Source organism: Impatiens glandulifera, chromosome 8 (genome assembly GCF_907164915.1).
Source record: "Impatiens glandulifera chromosome 8, dImpGla2.1, whole genome shotgun sequence".
Lineage (NCBI taxonomy): Eukaryota > Viridiplantae > Streptophyta > Magnoliopsida > Ericales > Balsaminaceae > Impatiens > Impatiens glandulifera.
Window position 1 is genome coordinate 9124538 of NC_061869.1, and position 27036 is coordinate 9151573.

The following is a 27036-nucleotide window of genomic DNA, read 5'->3' on the forward strand; positions in this document are numbered from 1 at the left end:
TTTAAGCCAACATTTGGTATTAGAGCCTATCTACAGAACATGTCGTCAAAATCAACTAGAGATACAACGATAATGAAGATTGGAAGAGAAGGGAATGTGATGCTCTCCTATCCGTTACTCACGAAGAGTAACTACTCGGTGTGAGCATTGAATATGCGGGTAAACTTACAAGCACAATGAGTGTGGGAAGTCGTGATGCTCGACAATGTCGACGAACGGAAGGATATAATGACTCTCACCGCCATCTATCAAGCACTCCCTAAGGACGTCATTCTCATAGTGACTGAGAAGGATTCTATCAAGCTAGCGTGGGAAACGTTAAAGACAATGCATGTTGGAGTGGAGAAAGTCAAGGAGCAAAAAGTGCAAACCTTGAAGATGCGGGTAAACTTACAAGCATAAGGAGTGTGAGAAGTTGTGATGCTCGACGAAATCGACGAACAGAAGGATAGAATGGCTCTCGCCGCCATCTTTCAAGCACTCCCTAAGGAAGTACTATTTAATCATAAAGAAATGTTAGATCGAGAAAATAGTGAAGGCTCACATACACTGTAATAACCAGACATTCAGACATTTTTTTAGATACTTTAAAGTAGATATTTGGAAGGTACCTGATATTGAAGAGAGGATGAGGTTGTTTTCTTAAGCTCCAAGTCTGGAACTAATTTCTTGAGGAGGTGAGAGGTGATGTAACGTCTGAGCCCGTCTCCGCCAGTGAGAGATTCTTACAGAAATTACAAAGAAACCAAAGTCCTTCGACTCGTCTAACTACTAAGGATCACATCATTTGAATTTATAATCGTTTAACGTCTTCTGATGATTTGATCAAGCATGTATCTTTGTGATTCACTAGGAAGGAAGAAATAAAAAATTTGGTTAAGAAGAAGAGAAGAGAAGATTTGGGGAAAATGAAAAATACGGCTACAAATGGGGAAGGAGAAAGATCTAAAGGAAAAATGGGGCATGTGGTCTATTTGATTGGTTAGAATTTGAATTCTTTATTAATTTGATCATAATTCAAAGTGTAATAAATAAATACATTATTTATAATTCCATCAGAATTTAAATTCTAAATCCAATTCTTATATTTAAGTCTCTAAACAAAATCAGAATTGGAATTGACCCTCAATCCCAATTCCCCCTCACCAAACATACCTTAATTGAAATTTGTTACCACTTACCCAAAAGCCAAATTTCTAAATGGCTAAATCCTTAATCTAATGTTATTGATCGACTATTTAAATACGAAATACCTGAAGAGAATAAGGCACCAGATTACAGTCGTCGTCTTAGATTACGGATAGTTGAAAGCTGAAGCGGTGAATAAGATCAATGTTCGCTAGATGCTGGGTGTTGAACTGATGAGTGGTGAGGAGTCATTGGACTGACAAACTAAAATCTTTACTGAGGACCGAAGAGTAGAAAAAGATTAACGTAACTAATATAGTTTAGACTTTTTATTTTGAAATTTAGTTTATACTAATTTTATTAATGGGTTTAAAGTGTTTTTTTAGTTTATCCATCTAATATATTATATTACATAGAGTAATGATATATACAGCACATTTATACAGCACATTCGAATAGCACATACCTCATTTGAAAAGAAAGAGAAAATATATCTTAAAAAAAATACAAGAGAGAAAAATATTTTCTCTTTCTTTTTAAATGAGGTAATTGTTATGCGAATGTGCTGTATAAGAGTGATGTATATATCATTACTCTATTACATATAGCATCTGTTTGAGATGCAGGGCCAGAGGCCAACACAACCCACCTTTTCCGTCTCTCATTGTAGCCTACGAACTTTCCAGAAATAAAATAATGGATTTTTTTATTAAAAAAAATTGTTTGATAAAAGGTTAAGTTACTTGGGTTTTTAAGTGAGTTAAATAAAAAAATTTATAATTTAAATATAAATTTAATAAAAATAAATTAATACATTTTAATAGTTTAATTAATGATGAGAATAGTTCAAGCGTCAAAGATTAGGTTAATTTGATGAATAAAATAATATTTATGTGAAATAGATAGAATTTATATATAAAAAAAATTGAAAAAAAAGAAAACTAGATCAAACTTATTTTAACAGCTTAAGAGGTTTTTGCTCATTTTAAACCAGTCATGACCTGTTCTTTGTTTTTTTTTTTTTTTTTTATGTTCACATAACAAATATCTCCATATTTTAATAACTCTTTTAGATGATGATATATAAGTATATGGATAATTGAAATATAACTTAAATATGAATGAAATTGAGTCGGTTTTTATATAAATTTAAATTTGATTATAGTATGATTATACTCATTTAAGACATGTTTGATAATTATACGAGTAAGGAAGGATTTAGAATTTATAATGGAGTAATGTAAAAAAAAAAATTAGAGTATCTAGTTTAATATAAAAAAAGGTTAGAAAAATGTATACTTAGGAAATAGAATGTAGAGTTTATCTTACAAGTACGGTAGTACTAGTTTACTTTTAAATTTTAAACGATTTAAATAAAAAGTCAGTAGATAAAAATTTATTTCGATCGATTTAAGTAAAATAACTAATATAATAATAATTTAAACAATATTTTATTAAATAAGGACATAAAAATAAAGTTAATATCAAAGTTTGAAAACCGTTGCGATCATTAATCCGTTTTTTTATAAATTCTGGTCAGACCCGTCGACCAGAATTTAACTAAAAGTTGAGGGATAAAAATTTGTTCAAACAAAATATTGGTATTGAAAAACTATATAATAATTATATTTGTTTTCCTAAAATCTATTCCATTTTGATAATAAAATATCTTCTTCTTTTTTTAATACAGGACGAGTGCAACAAACACAAACATAAACATACTTAATAGTTGTTTGATGTTGTACATCCTTAAATATCAAATAAGTATGTACACTTTAATTTACATGACTTTAAATGAATATGAATATGATGATGTGATGTGTTGTGTAGAGATAGACAATAGTGGATTGATTGATTGATGCCTTTATCTGCTACAATTGGATACGATGTACAAGTTGTAATGCCTTTAAGTGCAGAAATCAAACAAATTTGGGTGATTTATTTAGTTTTTGTCAAAATTAATGAAACAAGATTTGTTGGGAAAGAAAGTCCACATATCACCCATGTTCTTTCCCAGCTCCATTTTGAAGTATCAATTGTCCCCCAATCTCCTCACCAATTCTTTATCAGCCATTTTCAATCACATATCCCACTGCCAGAGCAACATGGTTTACATCCTGCCCCATAACCAAATTATATTTGATGAACAAAACTAAAACTAAAACTAAAACTATCCCACTGCCTTAAAGATATGATTCATCCAAAAGGTTGTCTTAGTCAATTTGGGCATCTATCTCGGTGGTCGCCTTCATTAATACTTGGTGGTGGTTGGTGATTTACAAATATTGACAATGTCCATTCCAATGTTATCCATATGATGTATCCGTCCCAGCAAGTATCATAAACTACATGTACAAATTTGTTTAAAGTGAAAAAAAAAACTCCAAGATGGATTATTAGACCACTTAATAGTAATAGACTTTTGATGATATCATTAGTATAATAGTCTGGTTGTTTTTCTTGTAAAACAAACAAGTTATGAGCTGTTGAAGAAATGCAACCATCTTTAAAAATTCTTTTAGTAGTTTTCTAATAATCAAGTAACCTTAAAAATGGTAAAAAAAAATATGCAAGATGTGATACGCCTCATAACTGAAAATCTTTTCTGTAATGATCAATACTTCTTTATCTTCTTGAAATTCGAAAATTCTCCTTGATTGAAACATTTATTCCGGAAATAATATCCATTACAAATTTATAATATTAAATGATAGCTTTGAGAACCCTTACCTTAATAATGATTTAACCAACATATCAAGATATAACTTTTCAAAGCCACAATTTAATAATAGAAAATGAACTAATGCGCTTTTATAAAAGAAATTTTTGTAAATAGTACATAGAAATATTATAAAATGAATAGTAATTTAATCGCAACGATAAAAAAGAACAACGTTGAAGAGAAATCAAAGAAAAAGTATTGTGTGAAAATTTTAAAAAACACTACCGAATTTGTCAATTTTTTTAAAGGAATGCTCATATAATGTCAAAATAATAGCGTTTTGAATAATCTACAACGTACAATTAAGATGGTTGAATGTTACGTTATTTTAGTATATTAATAAAGTGATCGATAAATCATTATTTTAATAACAAAAATTAACTTAAATTCTTGTTTATTAATACAAAGTCTTAATATTAATGTAAGAAAAAAGAGAGTACACATAACACAATCATTCAATATTGGATCTATATGAAGAAACGTAAATGAATTTCTTGGAAAACAATGCGCACCTCATATTCACAGCTGTAAAAGTGGAAGAAGACACTTGATAAAGGTCTCCAAGTAGATGTTAAATTCGTCTTGTCGAATAGATAAGGAACAGTTGAGGCGTCGCCAATGGCCCCGTAAGGCGATTCAATCATGCATGGAGGTGTAATTGTAGGTTGATTTGTTTCTCACTGTATTTACTTTTATCGATCTATTTGTTATGTGGGAATTCTTAAAAAATATGTAGTATTTCTTTGTTTTGTAGATCGGTTGAATATCGAGGTTGAAGAGAATGTCAGACATGATATAATTTGCTTGCGAGTCCAAAGTCGATATAACTCTCCCTGGATATGCTAATTTTAATAAATTTGTTGATTTTCTTGCTAAAGTATGGGAATACTTTCATGATAGTCATCAATTCGTATAAGAAATGAGCTTTTAGATGTGATTTCAATAGTAAGAAGACAAAACAGTTTGAATTGGAAACCATCAATTCTATGTTTTACATCAAATGAAGTAAAAACAAAAAGTTTAGTTTGGAGTGATGAGACCAGTTTGGAACAGTTCCGCACGACTCTTAGAAGCATTTGCAGTCAATTACCCGCTGCCTGATGAGACCAGTTATCATAAAATCGAATGTCCTGCAACATAGTAAACAATAAGCATGCAAATCTACCTTCAAAAGAGTTGCAACTATCATATGTAAAGATGAGATATGTTTTGTTTGAATCAAGTTAATAACTTTTTAACATTGTATGGGTATGAAAAATAGCAGTTTCAGAATGATTTGGTCTTGATTGACTAACTTTCATGTCGGTGCTTTAGTTTAAATGTAAAGTAAACATAAAGTAAAATAAACAAATACCTTTAGGGAGACAGATGGGGAGATCCTTTGGAATGCTAAGTCGAAATGCCTTCTATGTATAGTGGACAAATCTAAGACGATTTTTCTTTCATCTCTTGCAGCCATTGCTGCTTCATTCACCTATAGATTAACAACAAATATGAGCATCATTCACATGAAAAGGATTGCAGAAAAAAAAAATATACTGACAAAAGCACGAAGATCAGCTCCACTATAATTATCGCAAGCCTTTCCAACTTCCAATAAATCGACACTAGGATCTATAGGCTTATTCCGTGCAAGAGATTTTAGAATAAAGCCACGGTCCTCGGGACTAGGCAACCCGACATGTAGGTGTTTTCCTAGTCTTCCAGGCCGCAAGAAAGCATCATCTATGACATCGGGCCTAGGACAAATAAATTCAAAACCACAAAAGGTAACTCAACTTTTACTTATCTAAAAGAGAGAAAACACAATTTAATTGATCAAACATACCTATATGTTGCAGCAATAATAAAGATACTTGATGTATCATCACAACTGTCCAGCTCTATCAATAACTGTAAGATTGACAAGGATTCAATTTTATTTTCACATCTAGTTATGGACGAGTCAATAATTTCCGAGTTCCTGAGAGGAGAATTGAACTAATTTAAGTAATTAACAACTTGTTTTCATACACATCCATCAATGGCTTGTTTGATATGGTTGATTTAGATTTAACAAATCAATATTCCTTAATCAATCAATTCTTCCATAAATTATCATTATTTTCTTTACTACATTTTAAAATAAGAAATAATATGAACTTTTGGTCATTTAACACAAATAACAAATATAAGTAAGCCACTTTGTACACCAAACAAGTTCTAATTATTCAAATACTAAGATTATTTTGATGATTATATCAAACCGGCCTTCAATGTTACTTGCGACATTATTCAAAACTTGAGTTCAAGTCACCTTTAAAAAGATAGTTTTTGTGCATTTTACTACTGTGTCCTTTAAAAAGATAGTTAACCTGCTATATATGAAAGAAATGGTTACCTGATTCAAAAGTCTTTCAAGAACCCAATCACTTTCCTTTCCTCGTTTATTCATCAAAATATCCACCTAAAAATGATGAGACAACAGGCACATCAACTCATTAATATATGCATGACCAATATAGAGAGAAATTATTTTAGTAGTTCCAGAAGTCCAGTTCTATCATTTATGATTACTCAATATTGCACATTTGTAAACTATGTTTTTTGAGAAAATCTTGAGTTATTTTAGTGTATCTCAAACTTTGTACTTGTGTTGGATTTTTTTTTTTATGTTTGGCAAGAAAATGTAGTTGGGTAAGATCACAAAAGTTGTAGTTGGACCGTGATCCAAGAAGTAAATATATTTTTATTGGTAAATAAAGTTTAAAGATAGGTTTGATAAAACAAAAATTAAGTGTTAATGTTGAATTTGAAGTGTTAATTAAACCTCGGGAAAATAGTCTTGAATAAACTAAATAAAATATCTAATATTAAGCACTTGATATTCAGTTAGTTTCATAAAATGTAAAACAAATTTTGGAGAAATACCTAAAAAAAACTATTTTACCCTTGTTATTGGGTTAAAAGTTTTTTTGCAAGCTCTTACAAATGTGAGGTAATCATGAATTATAGAAACACAATTTGAACTAAAAAAATATCCATAAGTTACCTGATCAAAGAAAATTATACATGGGGAGAATATCTTTGCACGGTGGAACATAGTTTTAACTGCCCATTCACTTTCTCTCCCATATTTTTGTAAAAGTTCAAGACCCTAGAAAAACAATTAAGGGACTTATAACACAATAAAAAGAAATATCTTATAACACAATAAAAAACACACATACCTTAATGTGTATAAAACTAGCCCCAGCTTCATTGACCACAGCCTTTGCAATTAATGTTTTACCACAGCCAGTAGGTCCATAAAGCAAAAAACCTTTCTCTGTTTGAACATTCTGAAATATCCAGATTATAAATACAGTACACAAAAATAAAACTTAACCTGTTTCATTAAAATGAAGGAACATTGATCACCATATCGTCAGGATTTTTAATACGTTGAACAATGGAACGCATAAACTCGTGCCTTATTGGTTCCATCCCACCTATGTCTTCTTCCCATTTCACTTCGGGGATAATAGAAAACCATTCTTTTTTCAATGAAGGCTGGAACTTTATGATTGCTTCCTGCACTTAGGCACATCATTTTTAGAATCACAAAACATAAAGAATCTTAAAAAAAATAAAAGTGGTTTGTAAGGAGAAAACAATTCCAAGTATTTCTCACATATCTTTCAGGTGATATAACCAATTACTCAAAATCATCAACTAAAATACCATCTATTAGATTTCATTCCATTACTTAAAATAACAATAAGGAATCAATAATATATTTTTAAGCTATTGTCTTTTTCTATTTAGAAATAATCACTTGAAATATGAGATACCAATATCGTTTCTCACTTAAAACATGTTGATTGAAGTTTGGGTCTGTGGCGGTGGAATGTTGTGCTAGTCACTTCCCGGGAATAAACTATGGTCTCACAAAGAAAAAGAACAAATATATGAAGTTCTTTAACATAATATGTAAAAATTGAGTAAAAGTTAAGAGTAAATAATTACCTGAAAATCCATCATGGTTATTCCAACAAAATCTGTCTCATTGAGATGATAAGATTTTTTAAACCAGTCACTGTCTTCTTCAGGCGATTCCATTCTGATTTTGTTTATGACTTTCCTCATAGCTAGATTTTCAGCTTCCTTTACTAATTGTTCCAAATCAACCCTAATAAAACCTTGTGTAGAACGGGCTATATGTACAAGGTCACAAGAATCTTCAAGCTTGAATCCGTGAAGAACATCAGTAAGAATCTTCCATCTATCTTCTTCATTTGGAACACCCAAGACAATCTCGCGGTCGAAATTTTCAAGATCAATAATATCAGGTTGAACAGGTCGGTGTGAAGCATCCATGGAAGTAATTGCAAAAAGATCTCGGATATTCTCTTCTGATCCACTAGAAAATCGAATCAATTATATATTATGTCAAAGCTGATCTTAAGTAACTACCAAATGCTAATGAACTTGAAGAATCAAATTAAGATGTATGGAGGGATGTGCATACCTTTCTTCTTCTTCAAACTCTGTCTTGCCGCCTCAGAATCTATGGAAATTATCTGATCCAGTTGATCGGATTTCCCGACGAAGATGTTAGGTAGAGATTGAAGAAGTGAATTGTAACTTCCGGTTGATCGTGCTCTCTCGAATTCCGATCTGAAATCGACGTCTATCAACGGTCTCTCACCTTCAGTAATTACATCTATGTAATCGTATTCTCCTCCTGCGTTTCAGCAACAAATTATTCAGAAGATGGAGTAAAACCAGAATCCAGAAGAACAGTAAGCAAAAGGTATGGAGGGAGATAGAAGAATTAAGCAATTCATTTTTCCGTTTACAAACTTTGTTCTTATCGGCTAGAACATTTCTCTCCGATACAGGACATAGCATCAAACTCTGCGTAACATATCATATTTAAGAAGTACCTTTATGTTGAGAAAAGCATTCGGAAGTTTGGATCAAGAGTCTAGAGCTTGAGTTTGGATCAAATTAAACGAAGAACTGGAATCTGGAATCTAACAGAAAACTGTATACACCCCGCGCTCTTGACCTACCCTCAATCTTGTTTAAAATCCTGCCTGCGTTTTTTTAGGGAAATTTGATGAAATAACCCTGATAGAAGGATTATTTTTAAAAATAACATACAAAATAATACTTTGCAAAATTGACCTTTTGCCTATAGCAAAAATCAAATTATCTCAAAAAAATATATGAGAAATTTTGATGAAATGCCCCCGTAACAGGCTAAAATCCAAAATAAGTAAAATGAATAAAAAAAAAATAATAAAAATAAGATCTTGCTTGAAGTTCGCTATTTTTTTTATTGTTATTATATGTTATTTCTTTTTTAGGTAGTCTTTGATTTTATTTTTTTAAATATATTTTTTTAATGTAGTTTTTAAATAAATAATTACATATTCAATTCAAATAATAAATAAAAATAAAAAATTACCAATATTTTTGGTATACAAAATAATAAAATATAATATGATAATTAAAAAAAAAAAATTCTTTTATCATATTTCTCGGTTTGATATGAATATCGAGGATTTTGAGTCGATAGGATGTCGGACAGGTAGGGATGGCAATGAGGCGGGAATGCATTTACCGTCTCCGCACCGTTTTAATTTTGGGGATTTTTTTAATATCATCTCCGTCCCGTTCGGCTTTTTTCGGTTTCGAAAAATCCCACGACATCGTTAATAATTATTTTTATTTAAAATAAAATAAAAATTAGACAATAAAATTATATAAACAATTTTTTTAATAAATAAATATATTAATAATTTAATATATTTAATTATGTTTATGGTATTCAGGGAAGAATCGGGGTGAAATTGGGACGGGTCGGGACGGGGACACAAAATACCATCCCCGCCCCATCCCCATTCGATTTCGAAGAAAAACCGTCACAAACAGGACAATTCAGTTCGGTTTTTACGGAGCGGTTTCAAATTGTCATTCTTACCGACATTATTTCATTTGCCCTTATTGTGAAAATTATAAATATTATATAAATTTAAATTTAGCATCAGTGAAAATAGAGATATTTATAATATTAATTATAATTTACTGGAGTTAGTTTAGGTTAAAATCAACAAATTTTCTCTTTACTTTCTTGAAGTTACACATCATTCTTTATCAATTCTCCCTCTAAATTCCCTTTTCTTATTCCTCTTATAAAAAAAATAGTGAAAAATATGGCCAATATGTTAAAGGAAAGGAAAATGTGGAATTTAAATTAGATTTTTTGAATAATTTTATAATCAGTCCCTAAATGTTTTAATCGTTTCAATTTGACCTCTAAAACTTTTTTTTATTTAAAATTTATGCAAACAAGACAATCTTCTCAAATTTTCCCCTCGTCCTGCCCTGAACTACCGCGAAGAAGAGAATAAAATTGACCACATCCCACTTACGAAAAGAGAGAATCATGGAGAAAACTTCAGCTGCTCGTGCAATTGAATGGAATATCGATCTTGAGAAGAGCCTCCGATCAAACAAACCAGGTGAGTCACAAATTCATACAAAGATACTTCTTTTCTGAAAACTTTTACCATTTAATCATCTGTTTGCCTCCTGGGTTCTTTTGTTCTCAATCATATTCACATTAAATTCCCTCCAGGTCAAGATCTTGAAGCCATAAATCAAATGGGTCCAAGACTTGAGCAATGGTGTAGAGAACCCGAAGTTAACATGTCAGAAAGTAACATGTTTGGGTTAATCCATGGAGAAGAAAAGCTATTTGCTAATGCAATCTTGTTAAGGCTTGCTGATGCTTTTACCTCAGAGAACAAACAGATTCAAGCCTCTGTTGTTAAACTTTTCCTTTATTTATGGAAGAACTGTAAAAAGAAAGGATACAACCAACTTGACAGAGTAATGTCAAAGCTTAGTTTAATGAATAGGGTAGAGCTACTAAGGAGGGTTAAGGTTGTCTTTGATGGTGGTGACACTGAATCCCGAGCTCTTGCATTGACATTTTTTGGCTGCTGTGCTTGTATTGCTAAGGAAAGAGCAGAAATTCGGTATCTTATTCTTTCAAGTTTGATGTCAAGTGATGTTCTAGAGGTCAGGCTCAATTGTTTTGATTTCAGGTCAACATTTATTTATTGGCAACATCTAATTCCTTATGAATATGATAATTCTTCCAAAGAAAGGAACTGATATGAGAAACTGTGTAGGTGAAGGCGTCATTATTTGCTGCAGGGTGTTTTTCTGAGCTGTCTGATGATTTTGCTTCAGTGTTCTTCGAGATATTAGTTAATATGGTGACATCATCTGATTTATCATGGGATGTAAGGTTGGTCGGCGTGCGATTGTTTTCCAAAATGGGATCCTCGTTAACACTTGCCAGTAAAGCTTACAAGGTTATGCATTATTAACATGAATTGCATATAAGCATACTTAAGTATCATTGGTGTTTGAGTATTTCCTCGAAGCAGCTGTATTTGCATATGTTGATCTATGAACAGAACATTGTGTTTTGCTCTTAAATTGCAATATCTATTCATCCGCATGCTATTTTATTATGAAATATAGCTATTGTAATGGATTTTTTTTGTTCGGAATGAGTGAGCAAATTAGTATCAGCCATAGATAATCTTTGCAGTTCTTATTGTACTCTGAGTGAATTAAATACCACCTATAGATCATTAGTTGTACTTTTTTTTCTTTGAGATAAGCATTGCTTGTAGTTCTTATTTGTATTATCCTTCCATTTCAAGTAAACCTCAGAAAATGAGTCATAGTACTCGCACAATCTTCGCTTAAGATAGATTGCTTTGTAGAAAAGTAGTGTAGAATGTGGAATACTGCAGTTTTAAGTGTCAAATTTATTACTATATGCACTTATTGGTGGATATTAACACGACTATATAATATTGCAGATAGGGATAAAACTGCTGTTAGATTCATTGGATGAGGATCTATCACGTGTATTGCTTATTTCTCTTTCAAGACTTGCTTCAAGATCAATATGCCTCATTTCTGGACAGGTAGTATCCCAACAGATGGAGTTAGTGGATGAGATTGCTCATGTTCTCATATGCTTGAACCCAGTTGAAAACACCTATTTTTATATTTCTCTATCTGGATCCCTTTCCACATTAGAAAACAAAAATAAATTTCTCAATCAGTCTCTATCCAGATACAGAAACGAAAATTAAATTAAATTTTAAGCCAGGGTCTGACTAAATTTAGTTTTCAAACGTTTGTGTATCTGGAACAGATCCAGATATATAAACAATAAGTGTTTCCAAATTGTTTATTTTTTCTTCTGTATTTTATACGGAATATCAGATGGATTGGTTATTTGAATAGATTAATTGAATGCTCCAGCATTTGATGTGATTGAGAAGATATAATGTTGATGAACTCAATGGATTCTGATGGATTTGCTTTCTTCATATGGCATTTGTTTATGTTTTTTGATGGAAGGCAAATTGGTCTATCTGAACATTGTAACCTCTAGGGCTTAAGTGGAGAACTGCTTATTTCATCCTTCCATGAATTCAATGGGCTCTTTGGTATCGTAAAATTTGATTCATATCATCCTACTAGAATTTCGTTTGTCATCCAACCTAAAATCCAGACGACAAAAAAAATCAGTTAAGCTACAAATTTGACAATTTCTCATTGGGATTGATATACAACTCTAAATTTTCTGAAGAAGCATAGCCAAATGGGCTCAATATTTTATTTTATGTTAACAGTTTTACAAATAGATAATTTGGTCAACTTTTATTGTAGGTAAATCTGCTTTTCACATTTTTGTCACCAGATAAACCCTTGCTTTTGAAAGCTACGGCCCTAAGATGTCTACAATACATTGCAGCGAGGGAAATTTGCGATTTTTCTTCAACTGCAGATTCATTGGAGATATTGGTCCACATACTCGAAGAGTCATCATTTTCACCTTTACTGCGATGTGGAGCTCTTAATCTTCTCCAGAAGATGATGCTCTCATATGCCTTACCTACTATGTCGGACACAAACATGCTTGAGATCCCCAAGCTCTTTATTGTTCTAAAAAATTCAGTTCAATCTTCAATCTGGGAAGAAAGAGTCTCAGCCATTGGCATTCTGATTGATTTGGCACAGAATATCACTGGGAAGAAAGATGCAACATTTCTAGCATCTAGAATCATGTTATTTGTCATTGATCAGATCAACTGGCTAGTTCGGCAAGTACAGGATCTTCATCAGCAAGATGGACACAGCTTGCTTGGTCTTCTTCTTTATCTTGTTGAAAATTATCCAGATCTCGGGAGTGTTGAGCTGGACAAGATTTGTTTAATTTTAGAATATCTGCTTGATTCTTGTGACCAGTTTGAAGGAAATAACGGCAGATTTTTCGCATCAAAGGTTTTGCTTTGCTTGTCTAAATTCATCGTCTGTTGCCTCCAGAAATTCGATTATTTTACAGTGGAAATCCTTCACAAAATCAAGATAGTTCTCAAACGTATACTTCACTGCTCCTTATTCGACTGCCATACTAAGGTTCTTTACTATCTTTACTTGCAGTCATATACGACACACCATTTCATGTTAAACGAGATGAACGATCATCTCGACAGTACTATACGAGATTACTTAGCTCAAAATACAATCTGTAATTGGTCCACTTATAAAGTTGGGAAGTACGCAGCCTGTCAAAGGCTTCGTATTTATAGCTAATGTCATTGGAGCAGTTGGCTCAGTCTGAAATGAAAATTCAATTACTTTTCCCCCCGAAACAAGTTGAGTGGAAAATAAAACTGCATGAAAATATGGATAGGCTTATTGGAGCCCTCAATGGTATTCAGTCTTCAAGAGAGAGTTTACGAACCATTGAAACTAGTCATGGAGTATTTTCTTTCCAGAGGTGGTTTATCTCTATAAGACAAAGGATTCTGGAGTGTACTCTAGATATTCTTAAGCTTTGTGGAAATTATGAAATCCAAGTAGAAAAGAATATGCAAATATCCTTTCGGTTATTGAAGATAGCACGAGAGCTCGATCTAATAACTTTGTTTTCGTCCTTAGAAATGAATAAGAGAAATTTGGAGATCTTCCAAGCACTTGCACTAAGTTGTTCTATGTTGGCTTTCACCACTGGATTTTCTCTGTCGTATTCTAACATTACCGATGGTTCAGAAAATTTGGATAATTTAAATGGTACATTAGCTCATGACTTATTCTGCCGCTTGGAACTTGTTGAAGGGGAAGCCATAAAAGAACTCGGCTCACTTTTGAGGATTTATGGGCCAACCAAATGTTTTTCTTTTCTGCATTCGCGGAATCGGGTCTCAAGTAGTAATGGCGATGCAAAAGGCTTAATTAAGATTTGTGGTGATGCAGTTACAGCTGTTGTTGGCATGGTATTTAAAACCAACCCAGGAAATGATGGAACTAGTCGCCAGATTCCATCGGATGGCTTGCAACTTCTGTTGGATACAATAGCAAAATGGATGCACATCCCTTTTCGAATGCCCAAGCGGTTTTTTCAAATGAGGTATGTTGGTTTGGTGCCCATTCTTTTCCTTTTCTAAATTTTAAACTTTTAAAATATTAATTACAAAAAAATATATTTAAGCCATTTGGCCCAAATAACCACTTTTTCCATGGAACAAGGTTTTTTCAATAACCCAAATAACCTTCCATCAAACAAAAACTCCCAGTCTTTAACGCCATTTAGTGTGTTTGACCTCTTTTAAGCATCACTGTTTGTGGGTACCTCAAGTTGTAAAAGTCTTGAATTTAATGACGATGAGTTATTGTATTATTATTCCCTGAAACAGAAAACTCTAGCATAAAAAAAGTCTTATAAGGCTTTCTCCAAATTTCATTTTAAATGATGCAATTTTCACATTCCTTGTGTTTAAAATTGGCAATCATGATGGTGCAGGCCTTTCATTTCTTGTGAACTCTTTGCCTCAAGTTCAACTAAATATCAGGAGGAGATTTCAGTCAAGCAAGGCTTCCATTTATCGCTAAATCTATGCATCCAGTTGAAGAACATTCCAGATAATTCTTCTCTCCGTCTGACCAAACTTTATTGTATCCTTCAATGTAAATCATCCTCTCGTGTCTTGAACCGACATTCAGAGGAGCAAATGGAGGTGGATGGACCAGAATACGAGGCAGATGACATGGTAGATTTGAACGACAAGTTATTTCAGCATATTGTAAACGAAAGCAATAGGAATAGTGGCGAAACAAACAAGAAAAAGAGTGACGACGAAGATGTATTTATCGTGGAAACAGTTGTGTCCTTTGAACCTAATGAGAGTGGGATTGGCTTCTCCGCTTGCTTGTTTGATGTTTCAAATTTTGGTGTTGGATTTTATAGGATTAAATGGCATAGCTGTTGTTTAGACAGTGAAGATTCTTGTTGGAGCCTTTTCCCTCTAAATCCTTCTCTTGATTTTACAGTTGTTCAAGAAATTAATCAATAAATGATTAGATTTTTCCATAATCTTTTGCTGTGTTTTTAATTCTTAGTTTCTTTTACCTTTTTTTTTATCCAACCAAATTTTATTTTATTTTCAAACTAAGAACATGATATTCTTGTGGAAATAGTCGATTAAGAAACCAAAAGGTTTTAAATAAAAACGGAGGGTCAACAGCGGTAGTTAACTAAATAAAAGAACTCAAAATGTAAGAATTCTCGGTTAAATAGGGAAGGGGATGTTTAAAAGGAAAATTAAGTGTAACATGGCGTTTTGAATTATTAGTCGGTTTGATAGATTAGAAAATTGGTTTGATCGATTTTATTTGTACAAAAATTCATTATTAAATAATATAAATATACTTAAAATCTACTTAGTAATAATAAAAATAATAATAGTAATAATAAATACTATAAAAATCAATTTATTTCTTATAAAAATAAATAAAGAACTTTCTCATAGTATCATTTTTATATGTTTTTAAATATATAGAAGAACCTAACTATTAAGAGACACTTAAATATCGATTTTTTTGTTACAACTAAATTATGTCTGATCATTTTTTGCTGTTTAAAATACTGTCGGTTGGTTTAGACCTTTAGGTTAAATAAAAGAATTTAGTGTTAAAGGAATTAAATGAATGTTTAATTAGGAATAATGGAATTAATGAGTTTGGAGCAATTCCTAACAAAATACACAGGAGTAAAAAATTATATTATAAACTTATTTGGCATAATTTTCTCACGAAAACAAATTCCAGCATAAATATTTTATAATAAGAAAAACAATGTTATTTACAAATGCCCATGTTTATTGTCAAATTAATTATTTCATATATTCATGTAAAAAATTTATATATTTGATTATTTTCTAAATATACTAAATATGAAAATAGGATTAAAGGGTATAATTTTTTTTGTCAAAAAATATTTACATAATTTATAACTAATTCAAACTTAAAATCATTACTAATAAGGGAAAACAATGTTCAAATTAGTATTATTTACAAATGAACATAATGCATGGTTTACTACTATCTCAATAACTATTTCACATTTTGGACAAATACTATCTTTATGCAAAATTTTCTTTTAAAAATTGTATAAAATTACATATTTTTATATAGAATATGAAAAAAAATATATATATAGTGGGCAATTTAGGATTATCGATATACTATTTATATTACCTTAATCGTAACTTATCGTAACTTAGGCTTGCTTTCATTAAGTTTATTTTTATTTTTCGATGATTAAGCAACGAATTTGACTCTTAATTAAAACGCTGTAAATTGAAGTTGAGTTAAGACTATAATTCAAATACAACCTAAACTAGAATTAAAATGAACATAAAAATACACTTTTGAAAAACATTGAGCTCAAAATATTATAAATATAATTTATTTTTAAAATCATTTTAGTACTCCTGATATAAAATTATTACTATTATTAAAAGATTAAAATAAATAAAAATTAATAGATAATTATTATTATTTAAAAAAAATACATAAGAATTTAATAGATACTAATTTTTTTTAGTAGACTTACCCTGTATAGATGATACATACATCCCTGCATAATAATTTTAAAATAATAAATAAAGCACAACTTATAATAATAATAATTATCTATAAATTAAAGGTAATAGTTTAAGTCAAATTCTAAACCCTCAAATCCACAATTTCTCAATAGTCACCACTTTAAAGATTAATGAAAAAAAGAGTGCAGCTATTTAAGTAAAACCAAAAAGAAAAAAAATCCAAAAGAATCTTAACCTTCAATGAACTGTGTTTATCCAATAAACTTTTCTGCCCTCCATTATAAATGATGTTTTCTGTCTGTCTATTTATATTTTCAGTCACTATAACCTTCTGATGATTCATCTTCTGAATCCGAACTATCTTCATCTTCTTCATTAGCTTCTAGGGTTCCATCTCTTCTTCTCTCTTGGAATGCATCATCACCTTCCTCCTCTTCTTCTTCTTCTTCTGGTGGATATATAACCTTATCATCATCATCAGACTCATCAGCTTCAGAACTGCTCTTGTCATCTTCATCCATTGGAATATCCTGAGTTATTCCATGATTGTTGATAGGTTCCTCCTCCATGCTAGAGTAACCATTTGGCTCCTCACCATCATCCTCTGGGCTACTATTGTAGTTTAAAGATGAACCTGACCGACAATCGAAAACATTATCCTGACCGAGTTTTGTGTCTAAGCGTGGTCTCTTCTTTCTAACAGTTCGAGGGCCAGTTCCGATTCTCTCTACTCCCCTTGCTTGTTGATGGATGGGCAACGGCTCTAATACCTGACCATCTTGTCTAGCAGGCTTACAGTTCGACTTGACCGGACGGACTGCCCTTTTTCTCGATCCTCTTGATACACTTGTACTCGCACGTTTACCTTGTTTCACATCCAATACTACAACGGGCTAGAGTTTTATGAGGTCACGGTTGAAAACAAACAGAAGTTAGCAAGAAACTTAATTGACAAAAGATAAATTGTTTCAAAATAGGCTGATTATGAACACAAAATGAGATGGGAAAGATTTCATACAATAGGTTCGACGACAATCTGTCTGGAATTGAATTCCGTTAGATCAGAAGTGTAACAAATGGATCCATCTAGGTCCAAAAGCCTCAGAGCAATGGCTGCAGTTGTTAGTGGCAACCAAGGAAGTTGAACTGATGATCCTGAATTAGGATTACTATATCCAGACAAAGAATAGGAAGCCATTAATTCCTCTGTTTTATCATAGGTTTTAGATAAATAATCACGCTGGATGGCTGACTCCAGCTCCGTTAGTGCCTGCAGAATAAAAATTATATCAATGAAGAGAACATTCCAATTGGAGTAGGTTATATTGGAGTTCTATTCGGGATCTGAATTTCCCTTTGGCCCGGGTGGTGATATTTGTTTTTCTAATATGGCTTTTCTCTTTGTGTGTGGGGTGGTTTGGGATGAAAGACCAACTATTATTATCACAAATCAAGAAGCCTTTTGATATTGAATCAAATGGCCAGGATATGAGAACTGTATTTAAGAGTTATAAGTTGATGGAGAAAATATAAACCTGAAGAAGACCCTCTATAGATGAGGATTCATGCAACTGCATACCCCATTCCATCCTTCTATTGTCCTCTGTCCAAGAAGGCAAAAGTGCCTCAGATGGAAGGGAGAACTACCAATCAGAAAAAAAAAAAAAAAAGAAGTGTTAGAAAGAATATATAAATAGCAAGCAATGACATTTCAAACAACTTCATAAAGTGAACATTTAAAAGAAAAATAGTGAACAACAAAAACACTAACCTCAATATATGTTAACAAAACCTTGAGAAGTCCGATCCTCGCAGGTTGAGCAAAATTTAAAGGATTAGAGACTTCCCCTTTGGCTTCTTGATCAAAATAGGTCAAAGAATCAGCAAATGGTCTATTGCAACAAGGACAAAGTAGTTCATCTGAAGCCATGAATAAATCAAGACAGAAGCCACAAATTTCAAGTACAGGCTTAGTGCTTCTTTTCTCCACAGATTTCTTCGCACATAACGACTCTGTATTGAAACATTCTCTCCACATCCACAACTGGAATTCTTGATATCTATTCAAAGCATCTTTTCTTTCAGCCTCGTTCCTTCCCAGCTGAATTTTGAAAGACGTTGATAGCTCATCACTAACATTAGTACTCACTAAACCAGACACCATGCTCTGAGGGCTGTCAAGGTCACCACCAGAGCAAGCAGGACTTGTATCGATCTCAGCTTTTGTACGGATACCATTTTCATATTCAGAAGATAAACAGTTGTTTTTAATGTTTTTCCTGAAGGATTTCTCAATCTCTCGTAACATAATCTGCAGATGAGATTCCCTAATTCCTCGTGTATCCAGGGATGTAAGAAGTGCATCAAATGCCTGCAAGTATTTAGAATTATGAGGTGCAAAGCTTATTAAATATAGAAAATAAACTAAACAATCGACTAGAGAGAAGTTACATATCAACAATTGAGCAACCAACACTTAAACCTATGGTCGATATGGAGACACAAAAGCAAAAATAAATGTATGCCGCCTAAGTTAGTTTTCAAATCAATATCTATCTAGCTACAAAAACATAAATAGAAAGGGTTTCCAAATGGGATATATTAACCAAATGGGTTCTCAAGTGATTTGGTATAGTGAGCTTAACAAATGAATAGACTTAAAAAAAATACTATTGACATTACAACTGCTACTACAACTGAACAAAAGGCGTCCCAAATCAAAAGAACTGAACAGAAGTACTTAAGCAATTCAATTGCAATGACGACAAAACCTAACACCTCCACAAACCTTGGCCAAAGGGAAAATAGATCCCAAATACCTGACAAAACCTGACAGACAGTAAGAGCCTTTCCCTAATGCAGAAGTTACATACAAAATCAGATGAACTAGAGAATCTCTTAAAACTAGGTAAAAATCAAATCCACAAATGTTAGGGTAAAACCAAAAATATGGATATATTATTTATACAAGAAAATAAATATAAACCTCTTCAGAGTCAATGACCCTCCATTGTCCAGTTAGTGATTCAACAAATATCCTTCCAGAACCAGGGTCATGTACAGAAGCAGATGCACCGAATTTCCAGTAACGATTTCGTCTCCTATCTTGACCAAGAGGCAAGGCCCTGTATGTATATGTCTCTTCTGCCTTCTGACCAATATATGATTTGAGCCCTAACCTTGCTCTTTCAGTTGCTTGACTATGAAGATTGTTACATATAGATTGGAAAGTGTTTATCAGACTCTCATCTTGAGGTATATTGTTCATGTTTTCCTGCATATTATTAGAAAGCTTTTCTTTTTAACAACAATTTTACTTTCATCACACAAAACAAGGTTTAACTGGTCTCAAATCCAAAACTTACTTGTTTAATTTCATCCTCGCCCATGGAAGAAGCATGATGAGACTTAGACATGCCTTCTTCTTTAATCCGTTTCTTGTCTAGCTGTGCCTCAGCCAACATTTGCTTTTTGAGGGCACTAGTATTTTCAAAACGTTCCTACAAGAAAAATGACCCATTAGAAATTTTCCTTTGTAGATATCCCAATAGCAAAAACATACCTCAATAACTGCGCGTATTGAGGTCCCTTCATTAACAATGCCAACTAAGGCAACAAGAGCATTCAAGCGCTCTCGAACAGGAAGATCAGAATATTCTCCTTCAGTAAGCCCTAGAACCCAGGGTTCACCCGATTTGCTCTCATCAATTTCGCTACAGCCTTGTTCAGGATTTTTCAAAGAAGGTTCGAGAGATTCACTCATCGAATTACCTGGAATTTCAACGTTGTCCTTTTGAGAAAGGGAACAATAGAGAAATATCAAGTCAAAGAAAAAAAAGGTAAAAGTAAATGACCTCTACCATCAAACTTAGATAGGTTCTTGTTTTCAGTTGCACAAGACATGGTAAAATCAGTTTGAGAGCTCCTATCTTTCCCAATATCCAATGTATCTACATCCTCCACTTCAGCAATCTCCTCGCCATCACCTTCCGATTCATCTTTTTCAACGTCAACAGCATTTCTTTCATTTGAAAATCCATTTTCATACCGATTTATTTTCTCTCTGGCTGCTGAAAGTATTGATTCAGCATCTACAGGATCCTTCCTAAAAGGAGTTCGCACTCGATATGTAGAAGGAGCTGTTCTTTCAAAGAGGACTGTATCCCTTGACAAAGCTACAGAAATTGAAGCCTCCGGAGTCTTGCTTGTTGACAAGTTACGTAATCCAAATTCCTACAAAAAAAAGAAAAAGAAAAGATATATATATATATATAGGAATAAGCAAAATAGAACACTATTCATCTGATAAAGAGTAGACTTGTTACCTGAACTTTTTGTGCAAGTTTTATAACTGTTAGTCCCTCGCTTCCCTCGAGAGAGAGAACACTATAAGCAGCATATTTGAGAGTTCCTGGTGTCAACCGATGCCTAGATTTCTTCTGAGAGGAGAAACCCTTCCCTTGCATTTGTGCAGCTGCCTTTTCAGCTGCCACACCGTTACGTAAAGAGGAAACTGCATCTTCACAGCCTTTAGCCTGCATACAATGAAAATAATTTCATTAATAGGTTTTTGGGAGTATGGGTTTGTTGAATTTAGGGGGATATAATTGTAAGGGCTTGATTTATGTTATGTACAGGCTTTTGTCGATGTGCTTAAACGACGAGTTATTAACATGTAAACAGATTATTCCAGTTGAATAATTCTGGAACTCTGTTTTTTCTGAAAAAAGGATAAATGAGGAATACTTTGGACTTGTTTGATAAGGATTATTTTGAAATAATCTGGCTTTAAAAGAATAAATCTTGTTTGATGAGAAAAGTGGTTTATTTAGGTCAACTAAGGGTATTTTGGTATTTTTTTTAATCAATTTGAATGATGGGATGGAAGATATAATTATTGATGGGGGATAGTGTTTCCACATCAGACAATCCCTTCCTTTTCCAAAAAGGAGGAATCAGAAGAGAAAAATGATAAAAATAAATTGCACCACCTCCTCATCCGGTAAAGAAGTCTTTCCCACAACACCCTTTTTCTTCAACTTTGGTCCAAACCCTGCTGAAAGCGCAAATTGTCGCAATATTTCAGGCCATGACATCGGACCTAAGTGTTTCTTCCAGTCGCGAATGTCAAAGCCCCACTTGTATGCCTGCACAAGTGAGACATGTTAAAAAATAAAACTTAAAGGCCAACAAAAAGAAGAAAATATATATAGCAATTTACCCCATCAACAACATGTGGATGTCCACCGTCAGGATTGCTAGCAGCAATTTGATTTGCCCCAACTGAAACAGAGGAGGTCCTTGATACATTTTCTATATCCATGATAACCAATTTCAGAAGAGAAATATGTATCTCGCCCAATAACCTTGAATCCTATTGGATTAGATATGTCGGAGATATGCTGAGTTAGGTAAAGGAAAATTGGGATAAAAAAGTGCATAATTAAGTGTCAAGAAGGACTTGAAAAGACTAACATATTCATGGAAAGCTTGAACCAGTTCATCAAGAGTGAAAGGCCAAATACCCATCGCATCAGCAAACGTTGTGCAGAATCTCCACACCTGAAAATTGTTATTACCATAAATATTGATTAAGAGACAAAAACCTTTGCATGCTTGATAAAAAAACAAGGAATTTTTGTTATACCATGAGAAGGTTCCCGATGTTCTCATCTGAATCAATCCAAGGACTAATAGCAAAGGGCCTCTTTAGTTGAACAGACTTTGGTGGGAACTGAATCAAAAATTCTGCAGTGCAGGATATGTTTTAAAAATGTTAGACTTTGGGCTGTTTTGTTATGAAAAAAAGAATTACATTTGATCTGTTTGCCAAAAATCACAACGATCTAGAAAATAAGTTCACAAAAAAATCTCATCATCATCGAGAAAAATATTACACTATAACCTGGATCATGACCCAAAAAATAATCTATCATGATCCAGAAAAATTACTAGTTTCCAAATAGGCTCATATTGTTTCTTGCAACATTGTTAGCGAGAGACCTTGACTTCATTTTGGTGTTCACTAATGTACATCATATCTTCCATCCCCCAAACAAAAACAAAATAAAGAAACTGAGTAATCAAATCAAACGTACCCCTGAACAACTCCAGATTTTGGAGAGTGTCGTGATCAAGAGAAGTTATTGCGGGTAAACCCTTTTTCAGAGCAGCTAATTCCATTAGTTCCAATCGTTCATCTTCAATCAACTCCATGGACTCCTTGGCAATTTTGCGTGCTGTTGCCCTTTCCATCGCAATTCTCTGCTTCACTAATTCCCTTTCTACTCGGAGATCTTCTTTCTGCTTCATTTTCTCAGCCTTGAGAAACAAAAGAAAAAAAATTCAACAAGTTTCATTATTCTATTTGTCCTTTCTATTTACACAAACTTCTTGCAAACTGACAAATGCTCTTTTGACATACTCTGAGCAATTCCCTCTGCAAAAATTTCTCCCTCCTTTCAGTTTCACGTTTTTCCTCGCGATGATACCTTTCTTCCTGGCGCTGCTTTTCACGCATTGACTTCTCTTCTTCCTTTTGTCGGTCCCGGTCTTGCCTCTCCATTTCTTTCCTCATTGTCTCCTCCATCTTGAAAAAAAGGAAAATAAATAGCATCAATTTAGAGAAAGTCCTGCATTCTTCCTGTTCATTCACAAATTTAAAACAGAGAAAGCATACTCTTCTCCTCAAGTTATCTTGTTTCTCCAGCTCTTTCCTGATCCTTTTTTCACTACTTTCTTTCCTTCCACTTCTCCCTTCATCAGTCTGAAACAGAAAAAAAAAATAAAAGAAAAAGTTAGAAATAAAATTTTCACTAGAAAACTCAATGCATCAAATAGAATGTTTTATTTACAAGACCTTGCGGTTTTTATCCATGGCCGAACCATCTTCACTGCTTGTGATGTGTGTTTCGTGTGGGTGTGCACTAGACAGAACACCCATTTGAGCATCTGCTGAAGTTCCCCTTTGGGCAATATGGTAGTAATCCATTTGATGATGATTTGGCTGTCTATAGGCCCTGTGTAATTGCTCATTCCCACGCGAGTTCATTGAAGAACTGCCACCATGATGATCAATAGGAACCATCTCCATGCCAATCCCTTCAGAAGCATATTCATGTGGACCTTTCCTAAGAGTCTGTCAAAAATAAATCAGAATTACAACTTACAAACATAACAACAGCTTCTACTTTAAATAGTATTCGAACATTATATCATTTATATGAAAACCTGAACATTTAACTATGCATGTGAGAATATAGGCTATAGATACCTTAAGCAAAACCTAAACCTTAAAAAAGTACCCAATAAGGTAATTATAGCTTGAAAAATCTTGATTGAGTAGAATAACATCTTAGATTGATTACCCCAATAAGGAAGGTTTCTTATATACATTCAATGAATTCAAAATATTCAATTAAATTCAAGAATACAAAAGCACCTCTTGATATTTATGCATAAAGGTACTAGAGATAAGAAACAAACTTTGTTTGGCTTGACATCACGCTGTTTAACTGATTTGTGATCCAAAGCTTTTCTTGAACGATCTTCAGCATCTGCCATAACTACAGAAGAAAAGAAGAAAGGAAGAAAGAAAACAGTTAGTCCAAAGCAGAAGTTACATATTAGCAACTTTTCAATTGACAAATTTTAACTAGTTAAGAATACACTTTACAATTAACATATACAGACAGAACGTGAATGATAGTATCACTTATCATTCACGGGAAACAAGGGAAAGAATTTACACACAGGCATCTTCTCATCAAGCATAACTTTATTTTTTTCCCAAAAAGAACAGGCTCTGTGAGAAGTAACAAGAGTTCTAGAATTTACTCAGCCAGTTCTCCCATATTTAGATAATTCCCTTTTTATACATATTTGCTGCTATACAATGATAAAATAGAAAAAGTTATTACAGTAAAACCTAACCATGCCTAAATTTGTATCCTAGCTCAGGTTGGTAAATACTAGGAATTATTTCAATTTGCGACGGCTCTATTTGGAAACAATTTTGTTTCTGGTTCTAAACCTGGTTGAGAAACAGACAATGAACTTTGTTCAGATACACCCCCTTTTGAAATGTAATCTCATCCGAATCTACACATGGATGAGAAATCTGATAGAAATGTTACTTCCCACATAAAGCCAATCCAATCCCCAATCACTTGAATAGAAAGATATCTAAAAAGGGCTGACAAATGGTCATTGCAATAAATGGGAAGAAACTGATGGTGTTGTTAGATACGAACCATCGATGAAGAAACAAATCGATGGCCATTGGCTACTAACCATTGGCAATCACTCGCTATAAACCCATATAAAAAGAAAGGAAACAGGGCATACTCAACAAGATTAACAATATCTGATCTCAAAACAAAGAGAACCACATGAATCAATAGAGTAAAACCGAACAAAATAGCAAATAACATGAATCAAGAGAGTAAAATGGAAACTATGATAAGCATGATACAAACAATTAGACTAAATCAGACAAATCATAACGAAGACTAGGTAGAACTATAGATAAATTAGCAAGCCCGCCGCAGTGAAGATAAATGAAACCCTGCATTGTTACCTAGAGATCTGCTATCATGTAAAAATATAAAACCCTACACATCCTATGCCTTATATATGCTACAAGTGAGGGAAAAGACATATATACCCTTAAACCAAAATTTAACCAGACAAATATTTATAGACGTACTTCTTAGAAAGATCCCTCTTTTATTTTCTAAAATGCCTACATGCTTCTTAGTTTCAATATTTAGTCATTGTGCCATGCCATGAGTACAAGTGACAGCTGAATGATTTCGATAGAACTCACTCCAGACAATCAAATATTTCGATATTGTCTTTGCAAATTCATGTCCAGTTAGGTAGTTTGGGAGTATTTTTTCTGTTACAGGCAATTTCCTCAATCATCAATAAAATTGCTCTAACGGTTTCTCTCAAAAAAGAAAAAAACAATCAACTCATATACTCAATTCCCTCCTCGCGTGACTGAAGCTTCTAGAAGGACAACTATCAGTGATTTCATACAAAAACAACAATCAATTATCACAAGAAAGTGTACCCTTGGGGACTCCAAATGCACCAGGAGGGGGGTCATCAAATTCCATCCCTAGAATTGGTCCATCCTTCCTCAATGGCTCTCCCAACTGTAGTTCCACACAGCTTATCACTTTCCAAGCCATTAGAGACTCAGGTGTCTCATAATATCTATTTGGAATTGGAGCTTCATTCACATAATGATTCGAAGGGCTTGTTGAACCGTCTGAGCCTGAATCAGAAACTGGACCCAACTGGGACAAAGGACCTGACCCTGATTCTGATCCGTGATCACTTCCTCCTCCAACAGCCGCCAATAAATCCATGTTAGGGTTATCAAAAGATTCCCTCTTCCTTACTTTACCTGTAGCCTGAAGTGGCTGCTTAACAGTTCCATCCTTCTTCTCCTTAAGCCTTCTATGGCAAAACCACATCTGCAATTGTCGGTCTGTCAAGTTCAATTTTTCTGACAGCCCTGACCTTGTGACCTCTGACGGATATGGCTCCACTGTAAACCCCCAATAGACAAAACCGCATAAAACATTCAAATTAGACATACCCAGAAAACTAGAAGAAGAAAAAACAACACTTTTGACGATTTATATAAACAAGATCATTCAAACAAACTCACATGCGTAGGTATTCTCGAGGATCTCCAACTGATAAGGAGTCTTCATCTGGCGTTTAGGTTTTTTGGGTTCTTCAATCGGACTGTTGTAGTCTTCATTCATGTTATTCTCGTCTTGAGAATCGGCGTCCATTGAAGATCTGAAACAAGAACCCTAAATCACAAGAAATCAACTCGCAGCAGGGGAAGAAAAATCGGAGATTTGTGAAGAAAATAAAAGAAGCGGCTTTCTTTTCTCTTACTATATCTTGGCGTGAGATAAGATCGAAACAATCACAGATATTATGTATGGAGGCCGAGATTTGGTAATAGGGTTATCATGATTATTAGGTCTTGAATAGGGTTTGACAACGAAAAGAATAAAGGGTCTTCGATGATGGATCTTAAAAGCAAATTGGAATTCGTAAGAAACAAAATTAGAACAGTCTTGTTCTGCTTCTTGTCTCTGAGAACAAATCCCATATTGTTTTTCAGTTGAATAATTGTTTTTTTCACCTTATTTTTTGGAAATTTACAAAATTATCAAGATGCGGACTCGTACTCGTACTAGCTTT

General features: G+C 33.3%; 4 protein-coding genes and 1 long non-coding RNA gene across 7 annotated transcripts; 3 read left to right on the forward strand and 2 right to left on the reverse strand.

Annotated features, from left to right (window-relative positions):
- Positions 1–6927: 6927 nt before the first annotated feature.
- Positions 6928–8013, reverse strand: LOC124912602. The gene is made up of 3 exons (XR_007096696.1): positions 7838–8013; positions 7060–7402; positions 6928–6986 (listed from the first exon to the last, which is right to left on the reverse strand). It is a non-coding gene; the product is annotated as an uncharacterized LOC124912602 (long non-coding RNA).
- A 2219-nt stretch (positions 8014–10232) lies between these two features.
- LOC124912506 lies at positions 10233–11279 on the forward strand. Of its 2 annotated transcripts, none has more exons than XM_047453143.1 (3): positions 10233–10341; positions 10458–10929; positions 11017–11279. In XM_047453143.1, the coding sequence occupies exons 1-3, from the start codon at positions 10266–10268 to the stop codon at positions 11018–11020; spliced, it is 552 nt and encodes a 183-aa protein (XP_047309099.1). In that variant the 5' UTR covers positions 10233–10265; the 3' UTR covers positions 11021–11279. The 2 variants fall into 2 exon arrangements, with proteins under 2 accessions (XP_047309099.1, XP_047309098.1); XM_047453142.1 differs by having other exon boundaries at positions 10458–10903; positions 11017–11272.
- A 487-nt stretch (positions 11280–11766) lies between these two features.
- Positions 11767–13510, forward strand: LOC124912907. The gene is made up of 2 exons (XM_047453544.1): positions 11767–11829; positions 12669–13510. Exons 1-2 carry the CDS (start codon positions 11811–11813, stop codon positions 13508–13510), a joined length of 861 nt encoding a protein of 286 aa, XP_047309500.1. The 5' UTR covers positions 11767–11810.
- On the forward strand, positions 13506–15270 carry LOC124912908. The gene is made up of 2 exons (XM_047453545.1): positions 13506–14327; positions 14721–15270. Exons 1-2 carry the CDS (start codon positions 13510–13512, stop codon positions 15268–15270), a joined length of 1368 nt encoding a protein of 455 aa, XP_047309501.1. The 5' UTR covers positions 13506–13509.
- A 1570-nt stretch (positions 15271–16840) lies between these two features.
- LOC124912326 (homeobox-DDT domain protein RLT1-like) lies at positions 16841–27022 on the reverse strand. Of its 2 annotated transcripts, none has more exons than XM_047452930.1 (20): positions 26486–27022; positions 25880–26362; positions 24289–24368; positions 23663–23941; positions 23483–23569; positions 23228–23392; positions 22902–23124; positions 22451–22551; positions 22279–22365; positions 22025–22177; positions 21795–21950; positions 21129–21338; positions 20664–21036; positions 20366–20574; positions 20169–20303; positions 19790–20077; positions 18575–19174; positions 18339–18446; positions 17822–18073; positions 16841–17696 (listed from the first exon to the last, which is right to left on the reverse strand). In XM_047452930.1, the coding sequence occupies exons 1-20, from the start codon at positions 26613–26615 to the stop codon at positions 17118–17120; spliced, it is 4698 nt and encodes a 1565-aa protein (XP_047308886.1). In that variant the 5' UTR covers positions 26616–27022; the 3' UTR covers positions 16841–17117. The 2 variants fall into 2 exon arrangements, with proteins under 2 accessions (XP_047308886.1, XP_047308885.1); XM_047452929.1 differs by having other exon boundaries at positions 20658–21036.
- Positions 27023–27036: the final 14 nt, after the last annotated feature.

What these genes read in the sequence shown, in the direction of transcription:
- LOC124912506 (XM_047453142.1), top strand. Translation starts at nt 10,266, where the DNA reads ATGGAGAAAACTTCAGCTGCTCGTGCAATTGAATGGAATATCGATCTT. An exon ending in CCTCCGATCAAACAAACCAG is followed by an intron (nt 10,342 to 10,457) that starts GTGAGTCACAAA and finishes AATTCCCTCCAG; the next exon opens with GTCAAGATCTTGAAGCCATA. An exon ending in TGTCAAGTGATGTTCTAGAG is followed by an intron (nt 10,904 to 11,016) that starts GTCAGGCTCAAT and finishes GAAACTGTGTAG; the next exon opens with GTGAAGGCGTCATTATTTGC.
- LOC124912908 (XM_047453545.1), top strand. Translation starts at nt 13,510, where the DNA reads ATGTCATTGGAGCAGTTGGCTCAGTCTGAAATGAAAATTCAATTACTT. An exon ending in AAGCGGTTTTTTCAAATGAG is followed by an intron (nt 14,328 to 14,720) that starts GTATGTTGGTTT and finishes ATGATGGTGCAG; the next exon opens with GCCTTTCATTTCTTGTGAAC.
- LOC124912326 (XM_047452929.1), bottom strand. Translation starts at nt 26,615, where the DNA reads ATGGACGCCGATTCTCAAGACGAGAATAACATGAATGAAGACTACAAC. An exon ending in GTGATGTCAAGCCAAACAAA is followed by an intron (nt 23,942 to 24,288) that starts GTTTGTTTCTTA and finishes TATTTTTGACAG; the next exon opens with ACTCTTAGGAAAGGTCCACA. An exon ending in ATCCACATGTTGTTGATGGG is followed by an intron (nt 21,951 to 22,024) that starts GTAAATTGCTAT and finishes TCACTTGTGCAG; the next exon opens with GCATACAAGTGGGGCTTTGA.